At 49.3% G+C, this 24,089-nt stretch overlaps 1 protein-coding gene across 1 annotated transcript in view; it reads left to right on the forward strand.

Annotated features, from left to right (window-relative positions):
• Positions 1–11,229: 11,229 nt before the first annotated feature.
• LOC146005630 (fucolectin-like) overlaps positions 11,230–24,089 on the forward strand; it is a 31,774-nt gene continuing 18,914 nt past the window's right edge. The window contains exons 1-2 of the mRNA XM_083144987.1: positions 11,230–11,348; positions 18,975–19,257. Coding sequence (XP_083001113.1) covers positions 11,273–11,348; positions 18,975–19,257 — 359 coding nt within the window. The 5' untranslated portion in view covers positions 11,230–11,272. The remainder of the gene's footprint in view (positions 11,349–18,974; positions 19,258–24,089) is intronic.

The following is a 24,089-nucleotide window of genomic DNA, read 5'->3' on the forward strand; positions in this document are numbered from 1 at the left end:
ACACGGAGGGGACTAGGGGCAGGTACATGTATAATACACAGAGGGGACTAGGGGCAGGTACATGTATAATACACGGAGGGGACTAGGGGCTGGGGTACATGTATAATACACGGAAGGGACTAGGTGCAGGTACATGTATAATACACCGAGGGGACTAGGGGCAGGGGTACATGTATAATACACGGAGGGGACTAGGGGCAGGGGTACATGAATAATACACAGAGGGGACTAGGGGCAGGTACATGTATAATACACAGAGGGGACTAGGGGCAGGTACATGTATAATACACGGAGGGGACTAGGGGCAGGGGTACATGTATAATACACAGAGGGGACTAGGTGCAGGTACATGTATAATACACGGAGGGGACTAGGGGCAGGGGTACATGTATAATACACGGAGGGGACTAGGGGCAGGGGTACATGTATAATACACGGAGGGGACTAGGGGCAGGGGTACATGTATAATACACGGAGGGGACTAGGGGCAGGGTGACATGTATAATACACGGAGGGGACTAGGGGCATGCCAGAGGTGGTTTTATGCCAGAAGTGCTGTATTATCTCCTGTAGGATGCAGCTCTCCCTTCTAGTGACACTGGTGGGGAGAGACACAGTCACACTGTATAATACAATGTCCTGTATAATACAATGTCCTGTATAATACAATGTCCTGCCAGAGGTGCTGTTATTCAGATGTGCTGTGTTATATCCCATAAGATGCACTGGTGGGGAGAGACACAGTCACACTGTATAATATAATATACTGCCTGGCTGTAGTACACAGATCTGCCGGAGTTGCTGTTATACAGATGTGCTGTGTTATATCCTGTAGGATGCACTGGTGGGGAGAGACACAGTCACACTATATAATATACTGCCTGGCTGCAGTACACAGATCTGCCGGAGGTGCTGTTATACAGATGTGCTGTCTTATCTCCTGTAGGATGCAGATCTTCCTCCTGGGGACACTGGTGGGGAGAGATACAGTCACACTGTATAATATAATATAATGTCCTGCCTGGCTGCAGTACACAGAGCTGCCGGAGGTGCTGTTATACAGATGTGCTGTGTTATCTCCTGTAGGATGCAGATCTTCCTCCCGATGACACTGGTGGGGAGAGACACAGTCACACTGTGTAATATAATGTCCTGCCTGGCTGCAGTAAACAGAGATGCCGAAAGGTGCTATTATACAGATGTGCTGTTTTATCTCCTGTAGGATGCAGATCTTCCTCCTAGTGAGACTGGCGGGGAGAGACATAGTCACACTGTATAATATAATATAATGTCCTGTCTGGCTGTAGTACACAAAGCTGCCAGAGGGGGTGTTATACAGATGTGCTGTGTTATCTCCTGTAGGATGCAAATCTTCCTCCTAGTGACACTGGTGGGGAGAGACACAGTCACATTGTATAATATAATATAACGTCCTGTCTGGCTGCAGTACACAGAACTGCCGGAGGTGTTGTTATACAGATGTGCTGTGTTATTTCCTGTAGGATGCAGAACTTCCTCCCTGTGACACTGGTGAGTAGAGGCATAGTCACACTGTATAATATAATATAATGTCCTGCCTGGCTGCAGTAAACAGAGATGCCAGAGGTGCTATTATACAGATGTGCTGTTTTATCTCCTGTAGGATGCAGATCTTCCTCCTAGTGAGACTGGCGGGGAGAGACACAGTCATACTGTATAATATAATGTCCTGTCTGGCTGTAGTACACAAAGCTGCCAGAGGGGGTGTTATACAGATGTGCTGTGTTATCTCCTGTAGGATGCAGATCTTTCTCCCGGTGACTCTGGTGGGGAGAGACACAGTCACACTGTATAATATAATATAATGTCCTGCCTGGCTGCAGTACACAGAGCTGCCGGAGGTGCTGTTATACAGATGTGCTGTGTTGTCTCTTGTATAATGCAGATCTTCATATTAGTGACGCTGGTGGGGAGAGACACAGTCACACTGTATAATATAATATAATGTCCTGCCTGGCTGCAGTACACAGAGCTGCCGGAGGTGCTGTTATACAGATGTGCTGTGTTATCTCCTGTAGGATGCAGCTCTTTCTCCCAATCACACTGGTGGGGAGAGACACAGTCACACTGTATAATATAATATAATGTCCTGTCTGGCTGTAGTATACAAAGCTGCCAGAGGGGGTGTTATACACATGTGCTGTTTTATCTCCTGTAGGATGCAGTTCTTCCTCCTGTTGATACTGGTGGGGAGAGACACAATCACACCATATAATATAATGCCCTGCCTGGCTGTAGTACACAGAGCTGCCGGAGGTGCTGTTATACAGATGTGCTGTCTTATCTCCTGTAGGATGCAGATCTTCCTCCAGGGGACACTGGTGGGGAGAGACACAGTCACACTGTATAATATAATATAATGTCCTGCCTGGCTGTAGTGCACCGAGCTTCCATAGGTGCTGTTATACAGATGTGCTGTGTTATATATCCCATAGGATGCACTGGGGGGAGAGACACTGTCTGGCTGTAGTACACAAAGCTGCCAGAGGGGGTGTTATACAGATGTGCTGTGTTATCTCCTGTAGGATGCAAATCTTCCTCCTAGTGACACTGGTGGGGAGAGACACAGTCACATTGTATAATATAATATAACGTCCTGTCTAGCTGCAGTACACAGAACTGCCGGAGGTGTTGTTATACAGATGTGCTGTGTTATTTCCTGTAGGATGCAGAACTTCCTCCCGGTGACACTGGTGAGTAGAGGCATAGTCACACTGTATAATATAATATAATGTCCTGCCTGGCTGCAGTAAACAGAGATGCCAGAGGTGCTATTATACAGATGTGCTGTTTTATCTCCTGTAGGATGCAGATCTTCCTCCTAGTGAGACTGGAGGGGAGAGACACAGTCACACTGTATAATATAATGTCCTGTCTGGCTGTAGTACACAAAGCTGCCAGAGGGGGTGTTATACAGATGTGCTGTGTTATCTCCTGTAGGATGCAGATCTTTCTCCCGGTGACTCTGGTGGGGAGAGACACAGTCACACTGTATAATATAATATAATATAATGTCCTGCCTGGCTGCAGTACACAGAGCTGCCGGAGGTGCTGTTATACAGATGTGCTGTGTTGTCTCTTGTATAATGCAGATCTTCATATTAGTGACGCTGGTGGGGAGAGACACAGTCACACTGTATAATATAATATAATGTCCTGCCTGGCTGCAGTACACAGAGCTGCCGGAGGTGCTGTTATACAGATGTGCTGTGTTATTTCCTGTAGGATGCAGCTCTTTCTCCCAATCACACTGGTGGGGAGAGACACAGTCACACTGTATAATATAATATAATGTCCTGTCTGGCTGTAGTATACAAAGCTGCCAGAGGGGGTGTTATACACATGTGCTGTTTTATCTCCTGTAGGATGCAGTTCTTCCTCCTGTTGATACTGGTGGGGAGAGACACAATCACACCATATAATATAATGCCCTGCCTGGCTGTAGTACACAGAGCTGCCGGAGGTGCTGTTATACAGATGTGCTGTCTTATCTCCTGTAGGATGCAGATCTTCCTCCAGGGGACACTGGTGGGGAGAGACACAGTCACACTGTATAATATAATATAATGTCCTGCCTGGCTGTAGTGCACCGAGCTGCCATAGGTGCTGTTATACAGATGTGCTGTGTTATATATCCCATAGGATGCACTGGGGGGAGAGACACAGTCACAATGTATAATATAATATAATGTCCTGTCTATCTGTAGTACACAGAGCTGCCGGAGGTGCTGTTATACAGATGTGCTGTGTTATATATCCCATAGGATGCACTGGGGGGAGACACAGTCACACTGTATAATATAATATAACGTCCTGTCTGTCTGTAGTACACAGAGCTGCCATAGGTGCTGTTTTACAGATGCGCTGTGTTATATATCCAATAGGATGCACTGGGGGGAGAGACACAGTCAAACTGTATAATATAAAACAGCGTCCTATCTGTCTGTAGTACACAGAGCTGCCGGAGGTGCTGTTATACAGATGTGCTGTGTTATCTCCTGTAGGATGCAGATCTTCCTCCCGATGACACTGGTGGGGAGAGACAAAGTCACACTGTGTAATATAATGTCCTGCCTGGCTGCAGTAAACAGAGATGCCGGAGGTGCTATTATACAGATGTGCTGTTTTATCACCTGTAGGATGCAGATCTTCCTCCTAGTGAGACTGGCGGGGAGAGACACAGTCACACTGTATAATATAATATAATGTCCTGTCTGGCTGTAGTACACAAAGCTGCCAGAGGGGGTGTTATACAGATGTGCTGTGTTATCTCCTGTAGGATGCAGATCTTCCTCCCGGTGACACTGGTGGATAGAGACACAGTCACACTGTATAATATAATATAATGTCCTGCCTGGCTGCAGTAAACAGAGATGCCGGATGTGCTATTATACAGATGTGCTGTTTTGTCTCCTGTAAGATGCAGATCTTCCTCCTAGTGAGACTGGCGGGGAGAGACACAGTCACACTGTATAATATAATATAATGTCCTGTCTGGGTGTAGTACACAAAGCTGCCAGAGGGGGTGTTATACAGATGTGCTGTGTTATCTCCTGTAGGATGCAGATCTTCCTCCCTGTGACACTGGTGGGGAGAGACACAGTCACACTGTATAATATAATATAATGTCCTGCCTGGCTGCAGTACACAGAGCTGCCGGAGGTGCTGTTATACAGATGTGCTGTGTTGTCTCTTGTATAATGCAGATCTTCATATTAGTGACGCTGGTGGGGAGAGACACAGTCACACTATATAATATAATGCCCTGCCTGGCTGTAGTACACAGAGCTGCCGGAGGTGCTGTTATACAGATGTGCTGTCTTATCTCCTGTAGGATGCAGATCTTCATCCAGGGGACACTGGTGGGGAGAGACACAGTCACACTGTATAATATAATATAATGTCCTGCCTGGCTGTAGTGCACCGAGCTGCCATAGGTGCTGTTATACAGATGTGCTGTGTTATATATCCCATAGGATGCACTGGGGGGAGAGACACAGGGCCTTTTTCTGGTTGGTCGGCCGGGCCGTACGCGTACGTCCCGGGGTTTTTTATGATCTGCGCATGCGTACATTCGCTAATGCGCAGGCGCAAACACTTCACAACGCTTACGGACGGGTCTCTACGTGCGAAAAAACCTATACGCGAGTGTACGGGCATTGGGGGCGGCATAGGGGCGTGATGAGGGGAGCGGCCGAAATAATGAGGGAAAATGGGCGTAAACATGGGCGTACACGGGGGTGTGCACCAAAAATGAGCGGTGCTACTACCGCACGATCGACTAAAGCACCGTTCATTTCGGACACAAAACAGGCGGCCGCCAACCGCCATCTCAAACCACCCCTACAGATACCGCATGCCAGCGTGCGCCTGGGTTTGCTAATTTACGCTGATTACTACCAAACACATACACCTGAATGTAATAACCAATGCTGCAGTCTATTAAGTCAAAACCATGATTTCACTACCTGCAAGCCACACACAGCACTCAAACACATTGGAAGCTTATCTTTCTATACTTCTCTACATTTAAAGGTTTGTTTAATTTAAGGTAAGAATCTTTGTAAGACCTGCTTATATATGCTAAGGTAGGTATTTGTTAAACAGTTAGACACATTCACTACGTGCTTTCATAGACTTTACACAGTAGCACACTCAATCTACACAAGTCGACATGTGTCAACGTGTTCACTCTAATACAAACATAGGTTTTGTATTTATGATACAATAACATAAACCACATCGAACACCTACAAAGGATGTTTCAGCAATGTTTTAAGCCCATGCCCACTATTTTGCACATTAATTAATTCAATCAATTAATTAATTTTCATAATTATAGTTGAAAGGCAAGATTTGCAGGTCCATATATGTGAAGGGTATGTCAGCCTACACGGACGTACGCTCACTCTCACGAGCGGTGACATAAGCTGACTTTTCTATTGAAAACAATAGGGACCCGTCCGTGCAAGCTGGCGTACGCTCAGATAGCCGCAAGAAGTCGGTGGGAAGACGGACGAGAGACGTCCGTAAACGGTGGTGTACGCTCAATTGTACGCCAGTTGTCGGAGTGTAAGGGCTGGCCCGTCCGTGTACGTTGGCGTACGCTCAATTGTACGCCACTCCCCTTTGCCGTTGTTTCTGGCCGTACGTATGCGGCTGAGTTGTGGGTGGACTTAACCCCAACGGCCGCGTACGGATAGTGTACGTTAATAGCGAACGTACGCAAGTTTGGCCGCTACGATCAGAATAACCTCCACAGTCACAATGTATAATATAATATAATGTCCTGTCTATCTGTAGTACACAGAGCTGCCGGAGGTGCTGTTATACAGATGTGCTGTGTTATATATCCAATAGGATGCACTGGGGGGAGAGACACAGTCAAACTGTATAATATAAAATAACGTCCTATCTGTCTGTAGTACACAGAGCTGCTGGAGGTGCTGTTATACAGATGTGCTGTGTTATCTCCTGTAGGATGCAGATCTTCCTCCCGATGACACTGGTGGGGAGAGACAAAGTCACACTGTGTAATATAATGTCCTGCCTGGCTGCAGTAAACAGAGATGCCGGAGGTGCTATTATACAGATGTGCTGTTTTATCACCTGTAGGATGCAGATCTTCCTCCTAGTGAGACTGGCGGGGAGAGACACAGTCACACTGTATAATATAATATAATGTCCTGTCTGGCTGTAGTACACAAAGCTGCCAGAGGGGGTGTTATACAGATGTGCTGTGTTATCTCCTGTAGGATGCAGATCTTCCTCCCGGTGACACTGGTGGATAGAGACACAGTCACACTGTATAATATAATATAATGTCCTGCCTGGCTGCAGTAAACAGAGATGCCGGAGGTGCTATTATACAGATGTGCTGTTTTATCACCTGTAGGATGCAGATCTTCCTTCTAGTGAGACTGGCGGGGAGAGACACAGTCACACTGTATAATATAATATAATGTCCTGTCTGGGTGTAGTACACAAAGCTGCCAGAGGGGGTGTTATACAGATGTGCTGTGTTATCTCCTGTAGGATGCAGATCTTCCTCCCTGTGACACTGGTGGGGAGAGACACAGTCACACTGTATAATATAATATAATGTCCTGCCTGGCTGCAGTACACAGAGCTGCCGGAGGTGCTGTTATACAGATGTGCTGTGTTGTCTCTTGTATAATGCAGATCTTCATATTAGTGACGCTGGTGGGGAGAGACACAGTCACACTGTATAATATAATATAATGTCCTGCCTGGCTGCAGTACACAGAGCTGCCAGAGGTGCTGTTATACAGATGTGCTGTGTTATCTCCTGTAGGATGCAGCTCTTTCTCCCAATCACACTGGTGGGGAGAGACACAGTCACACTGTATAATATAATATAATGTCCTGTCTGGCTGTAGTACGCAAAGCTGCCAGAGGGGGTGTTATACACATGTGCTGTTTTATCTCCTGTAGGATGCAGTTCTTCCTCCCGTTGATACTGGTGGGGAGAGACACAGTCACACCGTATAATATAATGCCCTGCCTGGCTGTAGTACACAGAGCTGCCGGAGGTGCTGTTATACAGATGTGCTGTCTTATCTCCTGTAGGATGCAGATCTTCCTCCAGGGGACACTGGTGGGGAGAGACACAGTCACACTGTATAATATAATATAATGTCCTGCCTGGCTGTAGTGCACAGAGCTGTTGGAGGTACTGTTGTACAGATGTGCTGTGTTATCTCCTGTAGGATGCAGATCTTCCTCCCAGAGACACTGGTGGGGAGAGATACAGTCACACTGTATAATATAATATAATGTCCTGCCTGGCTGCACTACACAGAGCTGCCGGAGGTGCTGTTATACAGATGTGCTGTGTTATCTCCTGTAGGATGCAGATCTTCCTCCTAGTGACACTGGTTTGGAGATACACAGTCACACTGTATAATATAATATAATGTCCTGCCTGGCTGCCGTACACAGAGCTGCCGGAGGTGCAGTTATACAGATGTGCTGTGTTATCTCTTGTATAATGCAGATCTTCATACTAGTGACACTGGTGGGGAGAAATACAGTCACACTTTATAATATAATATAATGTCCTGTCTGGCTGTAGTACACAAAGCTGCCAGAGGGGGTGTTATACACATATGCTATTTTATCTCCTGTAGGATTCAGTTCTTCCTCCCGGTGATACTGGTGGGGAGATACACAGTCACATTGTATCATATAATGCCCTGCCTGGCTGTAGTACACAGAGCTGCCAGAGGTGCTGTTATACAGATGTGCTATGTTATCTCCTGTAGGATGCAGATCTTCCTCCCGGTGACACTGGATGGGAAAGACACAGTCACACTGTATAATATAATGTCCTGTCTGGCTGCAGTACACAGAGCTGCCGAAGGTGCTGTTATACAGTGGTGCTGTGTTATCTCCTGTAGGATGTAAAATTTCCCCCTGGTGACACTGTGGGGGGGGGGAGAGACACAGTCACACTGTATAAAATAATGTTCTCCCTGAGCTCGCCTTAGGACAGCTGCATTACGGTTTGACAGGTGTTATATAATATAACGTCCTACCTGTTTGTAATACACAGAGCTGCCAGATGTGCTGTTATACAGATGCACTGTGTTATATATCCCATAGAATGCACGGGAGGGGAGACACAGTCACACTGTATAATATAATATAACGTCCTACCTGTTTGTAATACACAGAGCTGCCAGAGGTGCTGTTATACAGATGTGCTGTGTTGCATCCCATAGGATGCACTGGGGGGGGGGTGGGTGGGAGAGACACAGTCACACTGTATAGTATAATATAATGTCCTGCCTTGCTGCAATACACAGAGATGCCGGAGGTGTTGTTATAGAGATGTGCTGTGTTATCTCCTGTAGGATGCAGATCTTCCTCCTAGTGACACTGGTGGGGAGAGACACAGTCCCACTGTATAATATAATATAACGTCCTATCTGTCTGTAGTACACAGAGCTGCCAGAGGTGCTGTTATACATATGCGTTGTGTTATATATCCCATAGGATGCACTGGGGGCAGACACAGTCACACTTTATAATATAATATAACGTCCTATCTGTCTGTAGCACTCAGAGCTGCCGGAGGTGCTGTTATACAGATGTGCTGTGTTATATATCCCATAGGATGCACAGGGGGGGGGAGACACAGTCACACTGTGTAATATAATATAACGTCCTGTCTGTCTGTAGTACACAGAGCTGCCATAGGTGCTGTTTTACAGATGCGCTGTGTTATATATCCAATAGGATGCACTGGGGGGAGAGACACAGTCAAACTGTATAATATAAAATAACGTCCTATCTGTCTGTAGTACACAGAGCTGCCGGAGGTGCTGTTATACAGATGCGCTGTGTTATATATCCCATAGGATGCACTGGAGGGGAGAGACACAGTCACACTGTATAATATAATATAACGTGCTATCTGTCTGTAGTACACAGAGCTGCCATAGGTGCTGTTATACAGATGTGCCGTGTTATATATCCCATAGGATGCACTGGGGGGGAGGGAGACACAGTCACACTGTATAATATAATATAACGTCCTGTCTGGCTGTAGTACACAGAGCTGCTGGAGGTGCTGTTATACAGATCTGCTGTGTTATATATCCCATAGGATGCACTGGGGGGGGGGAGAGACACTGTATAATATAATATAACGTCCTGTCTTGCTGTAGTACACAGAGATGCCGGAGGTGCTGCTATACAGACGTGCTGTGTTATATGTCCCATAGGATGCACTGGGGGGGGGGAGAGAGACACACAGTCATACTGTATAATATAACATCCTATCTGTCTGTAGTACACAGAGCTGCCAGAGGTGCTGTTATACAGATGTGCTGTGTTTTATATCCCATAGGATGCACTGGGGGGGGGGGAGACACAGTCACACTGTATAATATAATATAACGTCCTGTCTGTCTGAAGTACACAGAGCTGCCATAAGTGCTGTTATACAGATGCGCTGTGTTATATATACCATAGGATGCACTGGGTGGGAGAGACACAGTCACGCTGTATAATATAATATATCGTCCTGTCTGGCTGTAGTACACAGAGCTGCCGGAGGTGCTGTTATACAGATGTGCTGTGTTATATATCCCATAGGATGGACTGGGGGGGAGGGGAAATAGACACAGTCACACTGTATAATATAATTTAACGTCCTGTCTGTAGTACACAGAGCTGCCAGAGGTGCTGTTATACAGATGTGCTGTGTTATATATCCCATAGGATGGACTGGGGGGGGGGGGAATAGACACAGTCACACTGTATAATATAATATAACGTCCTGTCTGTAGTACACAGAGCTGCCATAGGTGCTGTTATACAGATGTGCTGTGTTATATATCCCACAGGATGCACTGGGGGGGGGGAGACGCAGTGACACTGTATAATATAATATATCGTCCTGTCTGTCTTTAGTACACAGAGCTGCCATAGGTGCTGTTATACAGATGTGCTGTGTTATATATCCCATAGGATGCACTGGGGGGAGAAACACAGTCACACTGTATAATATAATATAGCGTCCTGTCTGTCTGTAGTACACAGAGCTGCCATAGGTGCTGTTATACAGATGTGCTGTGTTATATATCCCATAGGATGCACTGGGGTGGAGAGACACAGTCACACTGTATAATATAATATAACGTCCTGTCTGTCTGTAGTACACAGAGCTGCCATAGGTGCTGTTATACAGATGCGCTGTGTTATATATACCATAGGATGCACTGGGTGGGAGAGACACAGTCACACTGTATAATATAATATAACGTCCTGTCTGTCTGTAGTACACAGAGCTGCCATAGGTGCTGTTATACAGATGTGCTGTGTTATATATCCCATAGGATGCACTGGGGTGGAGAGACACAGTCACACTGTATAATATAATATAACGTCCTGTCTGTCTGTAGTACACAGAGCTGCCATAGGTGCTGTTATACAGATGCGCTGTGTTATATATACCATAGGATGCACTGGGTGGGAGAGACACAGTCACACTGTATAATATAATATAACGTCCTGTCTGTCTGTAGTACACAGAGCTGCCATAGGTGCTATTATACAGATGTGCTGTGTTACATCCCATAGGATGCACTGGGGGGGAGAGACACAGTCACACTGTATAATATAATATATCGTCCTGTCTGTCTGTAGTACACAGAGCTGCCATAGGTGCTGTTATACAGATGTGCTGTGTTATATATCCCATAGGATGCAGATCTTCCTCCTGGCGATACTGATGGCTGGAGTGCTGAGGCAGAGCCAGTGCTGCAGTCCCAATCCTAAAGGTATTGTATCGTATCGTATTGTATTTGTAATTTATTTTTGGAAGTCTTGAATGGATTTGTTCAGAGCCGGCCCTAGCCTAAATTACGCCCTAGGCAAGATTTTGACTGTTGCCCCCTAGCACTGCCACTAGTTCCGTCTCCCCTTTCCCAGCACCATCAACCCTCATCATAGCAGTCATCATTTTGGTGTCCCTACCCGCAATATTTTAAATAGAACCAGCACACCCATTCGGTGCCTTTTTTGCTGAAAATTCGTCTTATTTGCATTGTTATGACAAGCACACACAAGGAGCTTCTGCTGATTAAAATGATATGCAGCATGACTATATTCTGTGTGCGACTGTGGCTGTACCTGCATACGGAATGCTATGTTACAGTGATTTCCATGAATACACTATTTCATATGCAGATACAGCGTCACTCACACACAGAATATAGGCATGCTGCATATCATTTTAATCAGCAGAAGCTGCTGATGCCCCTAGGCATTCCAAATGCCCTAGGCAATTGCCTAGTTGGCCTATGCCTAAGGCCGGCCCTGGATTTGTTACTGGAAAACGTTAATTTCAGTGCAAGGAATGTGCTAGAACCTGGGATGGCTGTGACACTGATGGTGTCTATTTGAGAGCCTGAAGTAGAGAGAGAGAGATGTGGGATTTATTATTATTTTATTTATAAGGCGCCACAAGTGTTTCGCAGCGCCGTACAAAGGAACAGTACAGGGAGACAAAACTTGGCATAACATTGAATAAATAACAAAAATACAGTACAAATAAAGAGCGCCACAGTACAATACACATTACAGCTTAAGGGTGACATTCTATGGGATGAGATAAATGCGCGTTTTTTTTATCGCACCACTTCACACTTTTTCAAATCGCAAGATTGCCCCGTTTTTCACATATTTAATGAGATGCGAAAAACGGGCCAAATAGTGCGAATAGGTGCGAGGTGGTGCGAAGTCTTTAGTCCTGAAAATGTGCGATTTTCATGTCTGAAAATCGCACGTTTGCAGGAAAGCGCAAATAAAATTTAAAAAAAACGAGCGCGGGGTCCCCCGCCAGAGCATAACCAGCCCCGGACTCATTGAGCCGGTGCTGGTGACATAAAATCAGGGTCCCCGACAAATAGGGGTCCCCTTGATTTCATGAAACCAGCACCAGGCTCAAGGTCCGGCGCTGGTTCCCAAAATACGGGGGACAAAATAACTAGGGGTCCCCCGTATTTTAAGAACCAGCACCGGACCCAACCAGCCAGCGGGGTAATGCCACAGCCGGGGGACACTTATTATATAAGGTCCCGCGGCCAAAGCATTATCCCCGTGGCTGGTCAGCATGGGCAGGGGTCCTGGGGAAGTGGGGACCCCCCCAATGAAGGGGTCCCCCCCCCTCCAGGACTTACCAGCCCATGCTGAAAGTCCGGGGCTGTCCCCGATGCCCCTGGGCGGTGGGCATCGGGCTGATGGATTGTGTAAAAAAAAAAAAGCAGAAAAACTATTGTTTTCTACTGGCGAACTATGAGTCCCAGCAAGCCTCCCCCGCATGCTGGGACTTGGAGAACCACAAGTGCCAGCATGCGGGGCATTAAAGGGCCCGCTGGCACTTGTAGTTCTACAGTACAAAAAATAGTGAAATAAAACACACTGACACCCTGAAAAATAAAAGTTTAATACACACATAACACACACACACTGATACTTACCTACCTTGAGCCCGTCGGTCGGTCCCTGGATCCTGGGTCCGGGCTCCGGGGCTCCAGGGCAGAAGAGTCCGGTTCCGGGGCCTTGGTCCTGGTTCTGGGGCTGGTCCTGGGGTTCCGGGGCTGGTCCGGGGTCCAGGATCCGATGAAGTCCACAGGGGTACCTGAGGAAGGAAATCCTACTCACCTGGTCCCCGGCGACGACAACGGCATCCTCTCCGGCAGACGCGCTGCTCCCGGCTGCTGTGGTACCCGCTCTCGGACTGAAGAGGCGAAGAGATTTTCATCTTCCGCGCCTATTTGTCGGGGACCCTGATTTTATGTCACCAGCAACCGGCTGGTTATGCTCTGGCGGGGGACCCTGCGCTCGTTTTTTTTTTTATTTTAACAGTTTTTTTATTTTTTTTTTTTCACCAGAAACCTGCACAGAACATTGCGATCTGTGCAGGTTTCTGGCTAATTCGCCCATCAGAACCTGGTCTGATTTTTGGGCGAATTATAGTCACACTTTATACAAATCGCATACCATTAAATATGCGATTTGTATACTTTTCCAGTGTGTCCAACTTGTTGGCAAAAATCGCATTTTTTTCACATTTTCGGACCTCATTAAATATGCGAAAATGTAAAAAAATGCGATTTCGGCCGTTTTTGCGAGAAAATCCGCAAAAGTCTATTTTTCGCATTCCATAGAATGTCACCCTAAATGTAAGTAGTGAGGACTCAATTAACATACAACTAAAGGCTTGAGGCCAATGATGGAGATGAGTATGCGGACAAAGATGGTCACTGAGTGTTGGAGTATAGGAGAGCTGTGAGTGACATGTGAAGAGAAGAGGGCTTGACAACAGGAGGGAAGAGGGCCCTGCTCGGAGGAGCTTACAATCTAGTAATTTTGCAGTAAAGCTACACTACCTAGGACACCTGTTAGCCGCTTGGGATATCCAGTCATGATTGCCTATTCCTTTATGGAGCAGGTTAGTTTCTAGGGCCAGGCAAGCCATGCAATCACAGGGGGCACAGTGGCCATTGGTACTGTTTCCTTCAGCCGGTCAGGCCAACACTATTGACAATGTCTTACCCAAAATGGCTGCCGCCTTAGAAGTGAAACTTCTGAAGGAAGCTAGAGTAGGTGGCATTTTGGAGATTACTACAAGAGGCCAGAGAGATGAGGAAGGCTGTGGCAGATGCAAAGGTGGGAAGGAGTAACAGCATGCTGAATCAGCCCCTGACCATGATCAGGTGTGTGTGTGTGTGGGGGGGGGGGGGGGGATAATAAGGTGCAGGGGGCATTAGTATGTGGGGCATAATAATGTGCAGGGGGCTTTATTATGTGGGGCATAACAAGGTGCAGCGGCATTATTATGTGGGGCATAACAAGGTGCAGGGGAAATTATTATATGGGGCATAATAATGTGCAGGGGGCTTTATTATGTGGGGCATAACAAGGTGCAGGGAGAATTATTATGTGGGGCATAATAATGTGCAGGGGGCATTATTATGTGGGGCATAACAAGGTGCAGGGGAAATTATTATATGGGGCACAATAATGTGCAGGGGGCTTTATTATGTGGGGCATAACAAGGTGCAGGGGGCTTTATTATATGGGGCATAATAAGGTGCAGGGAGAATTATTATATGGGGCATAACAAGGTGCAGAGGGCTTTATTATGTGGGGCATAACAAGGTGCAGGGGGCTTTATTATGTGGGGCATAACAAGGTGCAGGGAAAATTATTATACGGGGCATAATAATGTGCAGGGGGCTTTATTATGTGGGGCATAACAAGGTGCAGGGGAAATTATTATATGGGGCATAACAAGGTGCAGGGGAAATTATTATATGGGGCATAATAATGTGCAGGGGGCTTTATTATGTGGGGCATAACAAGGTGCAGGGGGAATTATTATATGGGACATAATAAGGTGCAAGGCACATTAATGTGTAATATTGTCCAGGGGCACTATGGTGTTGGAGTAAGTTAGTCTTTACAAGGCCACGCACATTGCAATAAGGCCACACCCCTTTTTGGAATCATTAATAATATTTTTACAATGTTGAGGGGTTGCCGGGGCACTTCTTCTTGTGTGTTCACACCAGGAACAGCCCAATATGGCAGCCAATCACCTGGGAGTGAGGCAGATTACCATTACACACATGCTACAGGGGAAAGAAATATCCCCTGTGCACCTGTCTCTCATCCCCTCTGTGCACCTGTCTCTGCTCCCTCTCTGTGCACCTGTCTCTGCTACCACTCTGTGCACCTGTCTCTCATCCCCTCTGTGCACCTGTCTCTGCTCCCACTCTGTGCACCTGTCTCTGCTACCACTCTGTGCACCTGTCTCTGCTCCCACTCTGTGCACCTGTCTCTTCTACCACTCTGTGCATCTGTTTCTCATCCCCTCTGTGCACCTGTTTCTTATCCCCTCTGTGCACCTGTCTCTGCTCCCACTCTGTGCACCTGTCTCTCATCCCCTCTGTGCACCTGTCTCTGCTCCCGCTCTGTGCACCTGTCTCTGCTACCACTCTGTGCACCTGTCTCTAATCCCCTCTGTGCACCTGTCTCTGCTCCCACTCTGTGCACCTGTCTCTGCTCCCACTCTGTGCACCTGTCTCTCATCTCCTCTGTGCACCTGTCTCTGCTCCTGCTCTATGCAGCTGTCTCTGCTCCTGCTCTATGCAGCTGTCTCTGCTCCCTCTCTGTGCACCTGTCTCTGCTCCCACTCTGTGCACCTGTCTCTGCTCCTGCTCTATGCAGCTGTCTCTGCTCCCACTCTGTGCACCTGTCTCTCATCCCGCTCTGTGCACCTGTCTCTTCTACCACTCTGTGCACCTGTCTCTAATCCCCTCTGTGCACCTGTTTCTTATCCCCTCTGTGCACCTGTCTCTGCTCCCACTCTGTGCACCTGTCTCTCATCCCCTCCGTGCACCTGTCTCTGCTCCCAGTCTGTGCACCTGTCTCTGCTCCCTCTCTGTGCACCTGTCTCTGCTCCCACTCTGTGCACCTGTCTCTGCTCCCACTCTGTGCACCTGTCTCTGCTCCCACTCTGTGCACCTGTCTCTGCTCCCTCTCTGTGCACCTGTCTCTGCTCCCACTCTGTGCACCTGTCTCTGCTCCCGCTCTATGCAGCTGTCTCTGCTCCCACTCTGTGCACCTGTCTCTGCTCCCTCTCTGTGCACCTGTCTCTGCTCCCACTCTGTGCACCTGTCTCTGCTCCCGCTCTATGCAGCTGTCTCTGCTCCCACTCTGTGAACCTGTCTCTGCTCCCTCTCTGTGCACCTGTCTCTGCTCCCACTCTGTGCACCTGTCTCTCATCCCCTCTGTGCACCTGTCTCTGCTCTCATTCTGTGCACCTGTCACTCATCCCCTCTGTAGCCCTGTCTCTGCTCCCACTCTGTGCACTTGTCTCTGATCCCCTCCGTGCACCTGTCTCTGCTCCCAGTCTGTGCACCTGTCTCTGCTCCCACTCTGTGCACCTGTCTCTGCTCCCACTCTGTGCACCTGTCTCTCATCCCCTCTGTGCACCTGTCTCTGCTCCCAGTCTGTGCACCTGTCTCTGCTCCCACTCTGTGCACCTGTCTCTGCTCCCACTCTGCGCACCTGTCTCTGATCCCCTCCGTGCACCTGTCTCTGCTCCCAGTCTGTGCACCTGTCTCTGCTCCCACTCTGTGCACCTGTCTCTGCTCCCACTCTGTGCACCTGTCTCTCATCCCCTCTGTGCACCTGTCTCTGCTCCTGCTCTATGCAGCTGTCTCTGCTCCCACTCTGTCCATGTCTCTGATACCACTCTATGCACCTGTCTCTCATCCCCTCTGTGCACCTATCTCTGATCCCACTCTGTGCACCTGTCTCTGCTCCCACTCTGTGCACCTGTCTCTGCTCCTGCTCTGTGCACCTGTCTCTCATCCCGCTCTGTGCACCTGTCTCTGCTCCCACTCTGTGCACCTGTCTCTGCTCCCACTCTGTGCACCTGTCTCTCATCCCGCTCTGTGCACCTGTCTCTGCTCCTGCTCTGTGCACCTGTCTCTCATCCCCTCTGTGCACCTGTCTCTGCTCCTGCTCTATGCAGCTGTCTCTGCTCCCACTCTGTGCACCTGTCTCTCATCCCGCTCTGTGCACCTGTCTCTGCTCCTGCTCTGTGCACCTGTCTCTCATCCCCTCTGTGCACCTGTCTCTGCTCCTGCTCTATGCAGCTGTCTCTGCTCCCACTCTGTGCACCTGTCTCTCATCCCGCTCTGTGCACCTGTCTCTGCTCCCACTCTGTGCACCTGTCTCTGCTCCCGCTCTATGCAGCTGTCTCTGCTCCCACTCTGTGCACCTGTCTCTGCTCCCACTCTGTGCACCTGTCTCCGCTCCCACTCTGTGCACCTGTCTCTGCTCCCATTCTTTACACCAGGCATCATTCATAGGGATGAGGAGGTAAGGGATGGCAGACAGAGAGAACCAGGCATGTCTCAGAGGGGTGAGGAGGTAAGGGATGGCAGAAAGCCAGGACCAGGCATGTCTCAGAGGGGTGAGGATGTAAGGGATGGCAGACAGCGAGAACCAGGCATGTCTCAGAGGGGCGAGGAGGTAAGGGATGGCAGACAGTGAGGACCAGGTATGTCTCAGAGGGGTGAGGAGGTAAGGGATGGGAGACAGCGAGGACCAGGTATGTCTCAGAGGGGTGAGGAGGTAAGGGATGGCAGACAGCGAGGACCAGGTATGTCTCAGAGGGGTGAGGAGGTAAGGGATGGCAGACAGTGAGGACCAGGTATGTCTCAGAGGGGTGAGGAGGTAAGGGATGGGAGACAGCGAGGACCAGGTATGTCTCAGAGGGGTGAGGAGGTAAGGGATGGCAGACAGTGAGGACCAGGTATGTCTCAGAGGGGTGAGGAGGTAAGGGATGGGAGACAGCGAGGACCAGGTATGTCTCAGAGGGGTGAGGAGGTAAGGGATGGGAGACAGCGAGGACCAGGTATGTCTCAGAGGGGTGAGGAGGTAAGGGATGGCAGACAGCGAGGACCAGGTATGTCTCAGAGGGGTGAGGAGGTAAGGGATGGCAGACAGTGAGGACCAGGTATGTCTCAGAGGGGTGAGGAGGTAAGGGATGGGAGACAGCGAGGACCAGGTATGTCTCAGAGGGGTGAGGAGGTAAGGGATGGCAGACAGCGAGGACCAGGTATGTCTCAGAGGGGTGAGGAGGTAAGGGATGGCAGACAGCGAGGACTAGGCATGTCTCAGATGGATGAGAAGGTAAGGGATGGCAGACAGCGAGGACCAGGTATGTCTCAGAGGGGTGAGGAGGTAAGGGATGGCAGACAGCGAGAACCAGGCATGTCTCAGAGGGGCGAGGAGGTAAGGGATGGCAGACAATGGGGACCAGGTATGTCTCTGAGGGGTGAGGAGGTAAGGGATGGCAGACAGCGAGGACCAGGTATGTCTCAGAGGGGTGAGGAGGTAAGGGATGGCAGACAGCGTGGACCAGGCATGTCTCAGAGGGGTGAGGAGGTAAGGGATGGAAGACAGCGAGGACCAGGCATGTCTCTGAGGGGTGAGGAGGTAAGGGATGGCAGACAGCGAGGACCAGGTATGTCTCTGAGGGGTGAGGAGGTAAGGGATGGCAGACAGCCAGGACCAGGTATGTCTCTGAGGGGTGGTAAGGGATGGCAGACAGCCAGGACTAGGTGATGAAGGTTGAAAGATTCTGGCAACTGAAACAGATGTTATAAACACTGCTGTATTATGTCTAGATAACACTATTAAATGGTGCATTATCGTTATTATCGGCAGCCTGGCACAGGAATGTGTGACTAAGATTCCATCTCTTGTGACCACCATCCCAACCATCTATATACATTGGCATACAGATGCCCGTGACTAATCATTACTCTGTTATACAGTATAATATTGTGTGACTCCTGACCACCTCTTCCATCTTGTTTCAGGCAGTAATTTAGCCAGGGATGGACAGGCCACACAGAGCTCTCTCTATGACTATCCCATAAAGGGTTACCCCAAAAACGCCATTGATGGCAATAGAAATGGGGATTTTAACAAAGGCTCATGCACTCACACCAAACATGAGAATAATCCCTGGTGGAGACTGGAACTCAGGAGAAGCTATAAGATTGGAACCATAATTGTGGCTAATCGGCAGGAATGCTGCGCTGCCCGGATTGTGGGGGCCGAGGTCCGTGTGGGGAACTCTCCTAGCAACAACAATCCTGTGTGAGTACCAATAGCAACAGAAGCATTAATAAAATCAGGTATATTCCGCTGCTCCTTACCACCCATAATGCAGGCACTGTGATCCACCACACCGCCCACTACCTCCCCATGTCACCCACGCCATCATCCTTCCACTTACTGCCTCCCTATTTCACCCACTCACCTTCTCCCTGCCTCCCCATGTTATCCTCTCCCTGCCTCCCCGTGCTATAATCTCCCTGCCTCCCCATGTTATCCTCTCCCTGCCTCCCCATGTTATGCCTCCCCGTGTTATCCTCTCCCTGCCTCCCCATGTTATCCTCTCCCTGCTTCCCCATGTTATGCCTCCCCGTGTTATCCTCTCCCTGCCTCCCCGTGTTATCCTCTCCCTGCCTCCCCGCGTTGTCCTCTCCCTGCCTCCCCGCGTTGTCCTCTCCCTGCCTCCCCGCGTTGTCCTCTCCCTGCCTCCCCGCGTTGTCCTCTCCCTGCCTCCCCGCGTTGTCCTCTCCCTGCCTCCCCGCGTTATCCTCTCCCTGCCTCCCCGCGTTATCCTCTCCCTGCCTCCCCTCGTTGTCCTCTCCCTGCCTCCCCTGTGTTATCCTCTCCCTGCCTCCCCGCGTTGTCCTCTCCCTGCCTCCCCGCGTTATCCTCTCCCTGCCTTCCCGCGTTGTCCTCTCCCTGCCTCCCCGCGTTGTCCTCTCCCTGCCTCCCCGCGTTGTCCTCTCCCTGCCTCCCCGCGTTATCCTCTCCCTGCCTCCCCGCGTTGTCCTCTCCCTGCCTCCCCGCGTTGTCCTCTCCCTGCCTCCCCGCGTTGTCCTCTCCCTGCCTCCCCGCGTTGTCCTCTCCCTGCCTCCCCGCGTTGTCCTCTCCCTGCCTCCCCGCGTTGTCCTCTCCCTGCCTCCCCGCGTTGTCCTCTCCCTGCCTCTCCGCGTTATCCTCTCCCTGCCTCCCCGCGTTGTCCTCTCCCTGCCTCCCCGCGTTGTCCTCTCCCTGCCTCCCCGCGTTGTCCTCTCCCTGCCTCCCCGCGTTGTCCTCTCCCTGCCTCCCCGCGTTATCCTCTCCCTGCCTCCCCGCGTTATCCTCTCCCTGCCTCCCCGCGTTATCCTCTCCCTGCCTCCTCGTGTTGTCCTCTCCCTGCCTCCCCGCGTTATCCTCTCCCTGCCTCCCCGCGTTATCCTCTCCCTGCCTCCCCGCGTTATCCTCTCCCTGCCTCCCCGTGTTATCCTCTCCCTGCCTCCCCGCGTTATCCTCTCCCTGCCTCCCCGCGTTGTCCTCTCCCTGCCTCCCCATGTTATGCCTCCCCGCGTTATCCTCTCCCTGCCTCCCCGCGTTATCCTCTCCCTGCCTCCCCGCGTTGTCCTCTCCCGTGTTGTCCTCTCCCTGCCTCCCCGCGTTATCCTCTCCCTGCCTCCCCACGTTGTCCTCTCCCGTGTTGTCCTCTCCCTGCCTCCCCGCGTTATCCTCTCCCTGCCTCCCCGCGTTATCCTCTCCCTGCCTCCCCGCGTTGTCCTCTCCCGTGTTGTCCTCTCCCTGCCTCCCCGCGTTGTCCTCTGTTAATGACGATTAAATATGACCAGAGAGACAATAAGTGAAAAGCGCTGGTTACGTAATAAGTCCGCAACCAACGTACCCTTTATACCTAACTACGTGCGAACAAAGCGTAGCGCAGCGTAGCGTACCTTTTATTGTATTATGTACACCAAGAACCAATACCTTAATCAGAGATTACTTCGCAGTACTTTGTCTCTAATCTGCGAATATACCTTATCGGACAGTGTCCGTAATATACCTTGTCGCTATTATGCGAATAAACAGACACGACCACTGTATAGAAATAAGGAGATAAGAACTCCTGAAAAAGGTTGTATTTAAGTCCCTAATGGACAAAAGGGGGTTACAGAAATAAGAATAAACAGGTATAACAAGTAATACAATATACTAACAATGAATACTAAACAGGCTCTGCTAAGGGGAAAGAATACAGATACAAGACACAACCAGCCAACTATACAATAAGTATAAATACCGTTAATGCAACCGTTACCCGTCTCATCAAATATGCGAAGTGCAGTCCGGTCAGAGCTCACTATCGTTCAGGGCTGAACTATAGTCCGGTAGAAAAGTCATGGGAAGGTAGATGTGCCGAAGAGACCCTGGCTGCTCTGGGTCGCCTATCTTATAGGGTCAGAAAGGGGAGGTCAAAGGCCGTTCTCATTGGTCAGAGATCATATGTCAGGTCCACTGTGATTGGGGGTTAGACGCTGCACCTGGTCTGAATAGGTGCAGGGGAGTGAACTTTAAGAGTCCTTTGTTTGATGGTTTCGGCGTCAGCAGGGATAAGAACTGGTTTCATCTAGTTTCCTTTGTTACCTACTTTCAACAGAAACTGTCTCTGGAATATGGATTATGTCCATAACTATCGGGCAGTGTATATTGCGAAATATTCGCAATGACCGGAATACTTCGCATAATGAACTGAACGGAACGGTACTAAACACGATACAGACAGACGGGTGCAGGGCTAACTAAGCTATGTGTGGCGTTCTAAACCTTTAACTATATTTCATTTCGTGTAAGTGTGTTATTATGAATTTATGTGTGATAGTATGTCTACTCTTCTGGTCCACTTTGTCACACATACTCGGGTATGGAAACTTTATTTGCGCAACTCTGCGAACCAAAATGGCGGCCATACTATCACAAAATGGCGTGTGTGCACCTAGACTTCCACAGTCCACCCTTTAACAGTAAATATAAAACTGTTACAATACAAAACATTTCACACGACAATACAGAAATTCATAATCCTAACAGAGAAATTGGGATACATGAATTAAACATATAAGGGGAGTAAACCATCTGCTCTCGGCCGATCCAGGATCATGGATAAACGATGGGCCGCATTTATCGAACAATCTACTCAGGGTCACGAAGGATAATGTACAGTTTTGGGATCAAAATAAAAACAGGGGTGGTTACAACATATACACGTTTTTCAGATATGGCATCCTTTGGTAGGTATTGTTTGTGACAACAGACCCTTGAACTCTTTGTTGTCTCTCTTTTTGGTATGCTTTTAAGTATGATGGTATTATCACTATCAAACATCCGGTCCTGGGTAATGTATCAAGTTTATAGATTCTACCTTGACCTAAACTGGGATGGGTAACACACTCTCAGAACTCTGTATCGTCCGTCCAATGCCTGGCAGCAGTGCGGCGGCGGTATCCTTGTGTGACGACCCCAGGCTCATAATGTGCATTACTTTTGCCTCATGTATTTTCCGCCTTGAGAAAGGCAGCGTTTAGAGCTTTGCACGGGTCCTGGGGCCACACACGATTCTGCGATCACACAGAAAGCACGCAATAGCAAGGTCCAACGGAACCTTTATTACATAGAGACTAAATAAACATGTAAACCGTAACCACACTATGTACATATATATACAGGTAGCATTAACATTAAACACAGTTATGAATAGACCAATATGACTAGAACCACACAAAGCAAGAACCCCTCCCCCAATACCGGGAATATCCACCTCAGGGAATACTTGCGTCTGCTGGATGTTGGTTGCTGGGAGGGCGATGATGGTGTCCTGCTGATCTTGGCCTGCGCCAATCACTACTCCTGGGAGTAGGGCACCCTGGAAAAGTCACCCAGCTCCTGCTGGCACACTTAAGCCCGGCACCTGTGATGCTCTGGTGGGGGCAGTACGCTTGGCTGTGTCCCCATCTACCAGCACCAGGCGGACAGGCTTGGTTCCTGGCAGCCGCCTCTCTCTGCAGTCTCTCAAACTCAACAACAACCCCCACCCCTGGTGCGTGCCCTCTTCAAAACTTCCATCCTCCCAGAATGCTCCGCTCCCCTGGTGACCTCACGGAGTGTCCTGATTGGAGGGATTTCAATCCTGCTCTTTAGAAGGTGTCTCAGAGCTATGTGGAGACCCCCTGTGGTTTTGGAGACATGTAGTCTGCAATGACTGCCCTTAGAACAAAGGCCAGGTAATTATGCTGATAAGGAAAATGTCCACTTTGGGATTGTATAATGAGCCATGTTAACCCCTTGTAGTCATTTGTGATGTCACAGCCCCCTCAGCTGATTGCTGCTTCCTGTGCAGGGGGGTTGTGAGCGCAGGGGGAGAGGGGGGGTCAGTCCTGGCTTTCCCATGTATCACTCACACACTGGATGGCAGGAAATTGCACACATGCAATAAACAGTACATTACGGAGACAGACATCTATCAGGCTCAGGGGTATATGCCCTGATAGGCACAACACTTATAAGAACAAGGGACTACTTCCCGAAATAACTGGTATCTAATAAAGTCACATTTTATTACTATAGAACACACAGTCCTGTGGATAGCTCCATTAGGGTGAGAGGCACGGCTCCCAGGAGGTTGCAGTCTATGAATTCAGCTAAGAGGGTGTCTGTGTCTCTGGGCTGTATTTAGGAATTTTGGGGTGTCTACCCCCTCATGATCCAGGTGCGGGGGTGCCCAAATGATGGTTCATGACACACCTCCCCCTTCCTAAATCCGGTCAGAGGGGCTAGCTCCGCGATCGGAGCCAGTCAGGATGACCGGGCCCAGAGATCGCATGCGGGCATGATCCCGCTCATCCTGTCGGGACAACCCACAACCCTTTGGGCGTTCCTTCTTCCTCTTGGGTTTGGCGAATCGTCCCAGGGACTGCGGGTCAGGTATAACCACTACCCCTGTGGCCTGGGCCGACATCACCCCTTTCCCGCCTGGGTCACCCCAAGGTGTGCATATGTTACCTTTGGGGAGGACCGGCTCCTGGTCCGGGTGAGTGGGGTCTGAGGTCAGCAGTTTACCATTTGTAACACAC

The sequence above is a fragment of the Crinia signifera genome, chromosome 5 (genome assembly GCF_055691185.1).
Source record: "Crinia signifera chromosome 5, ASM5569118v1, whole genome shotgun sequence".
Lineage (NCBI taxonomy): Eukaryota > Metazoa > Chordata > Amphibia > Anura > Myobatrachidae > Crinia > Crinia signifera.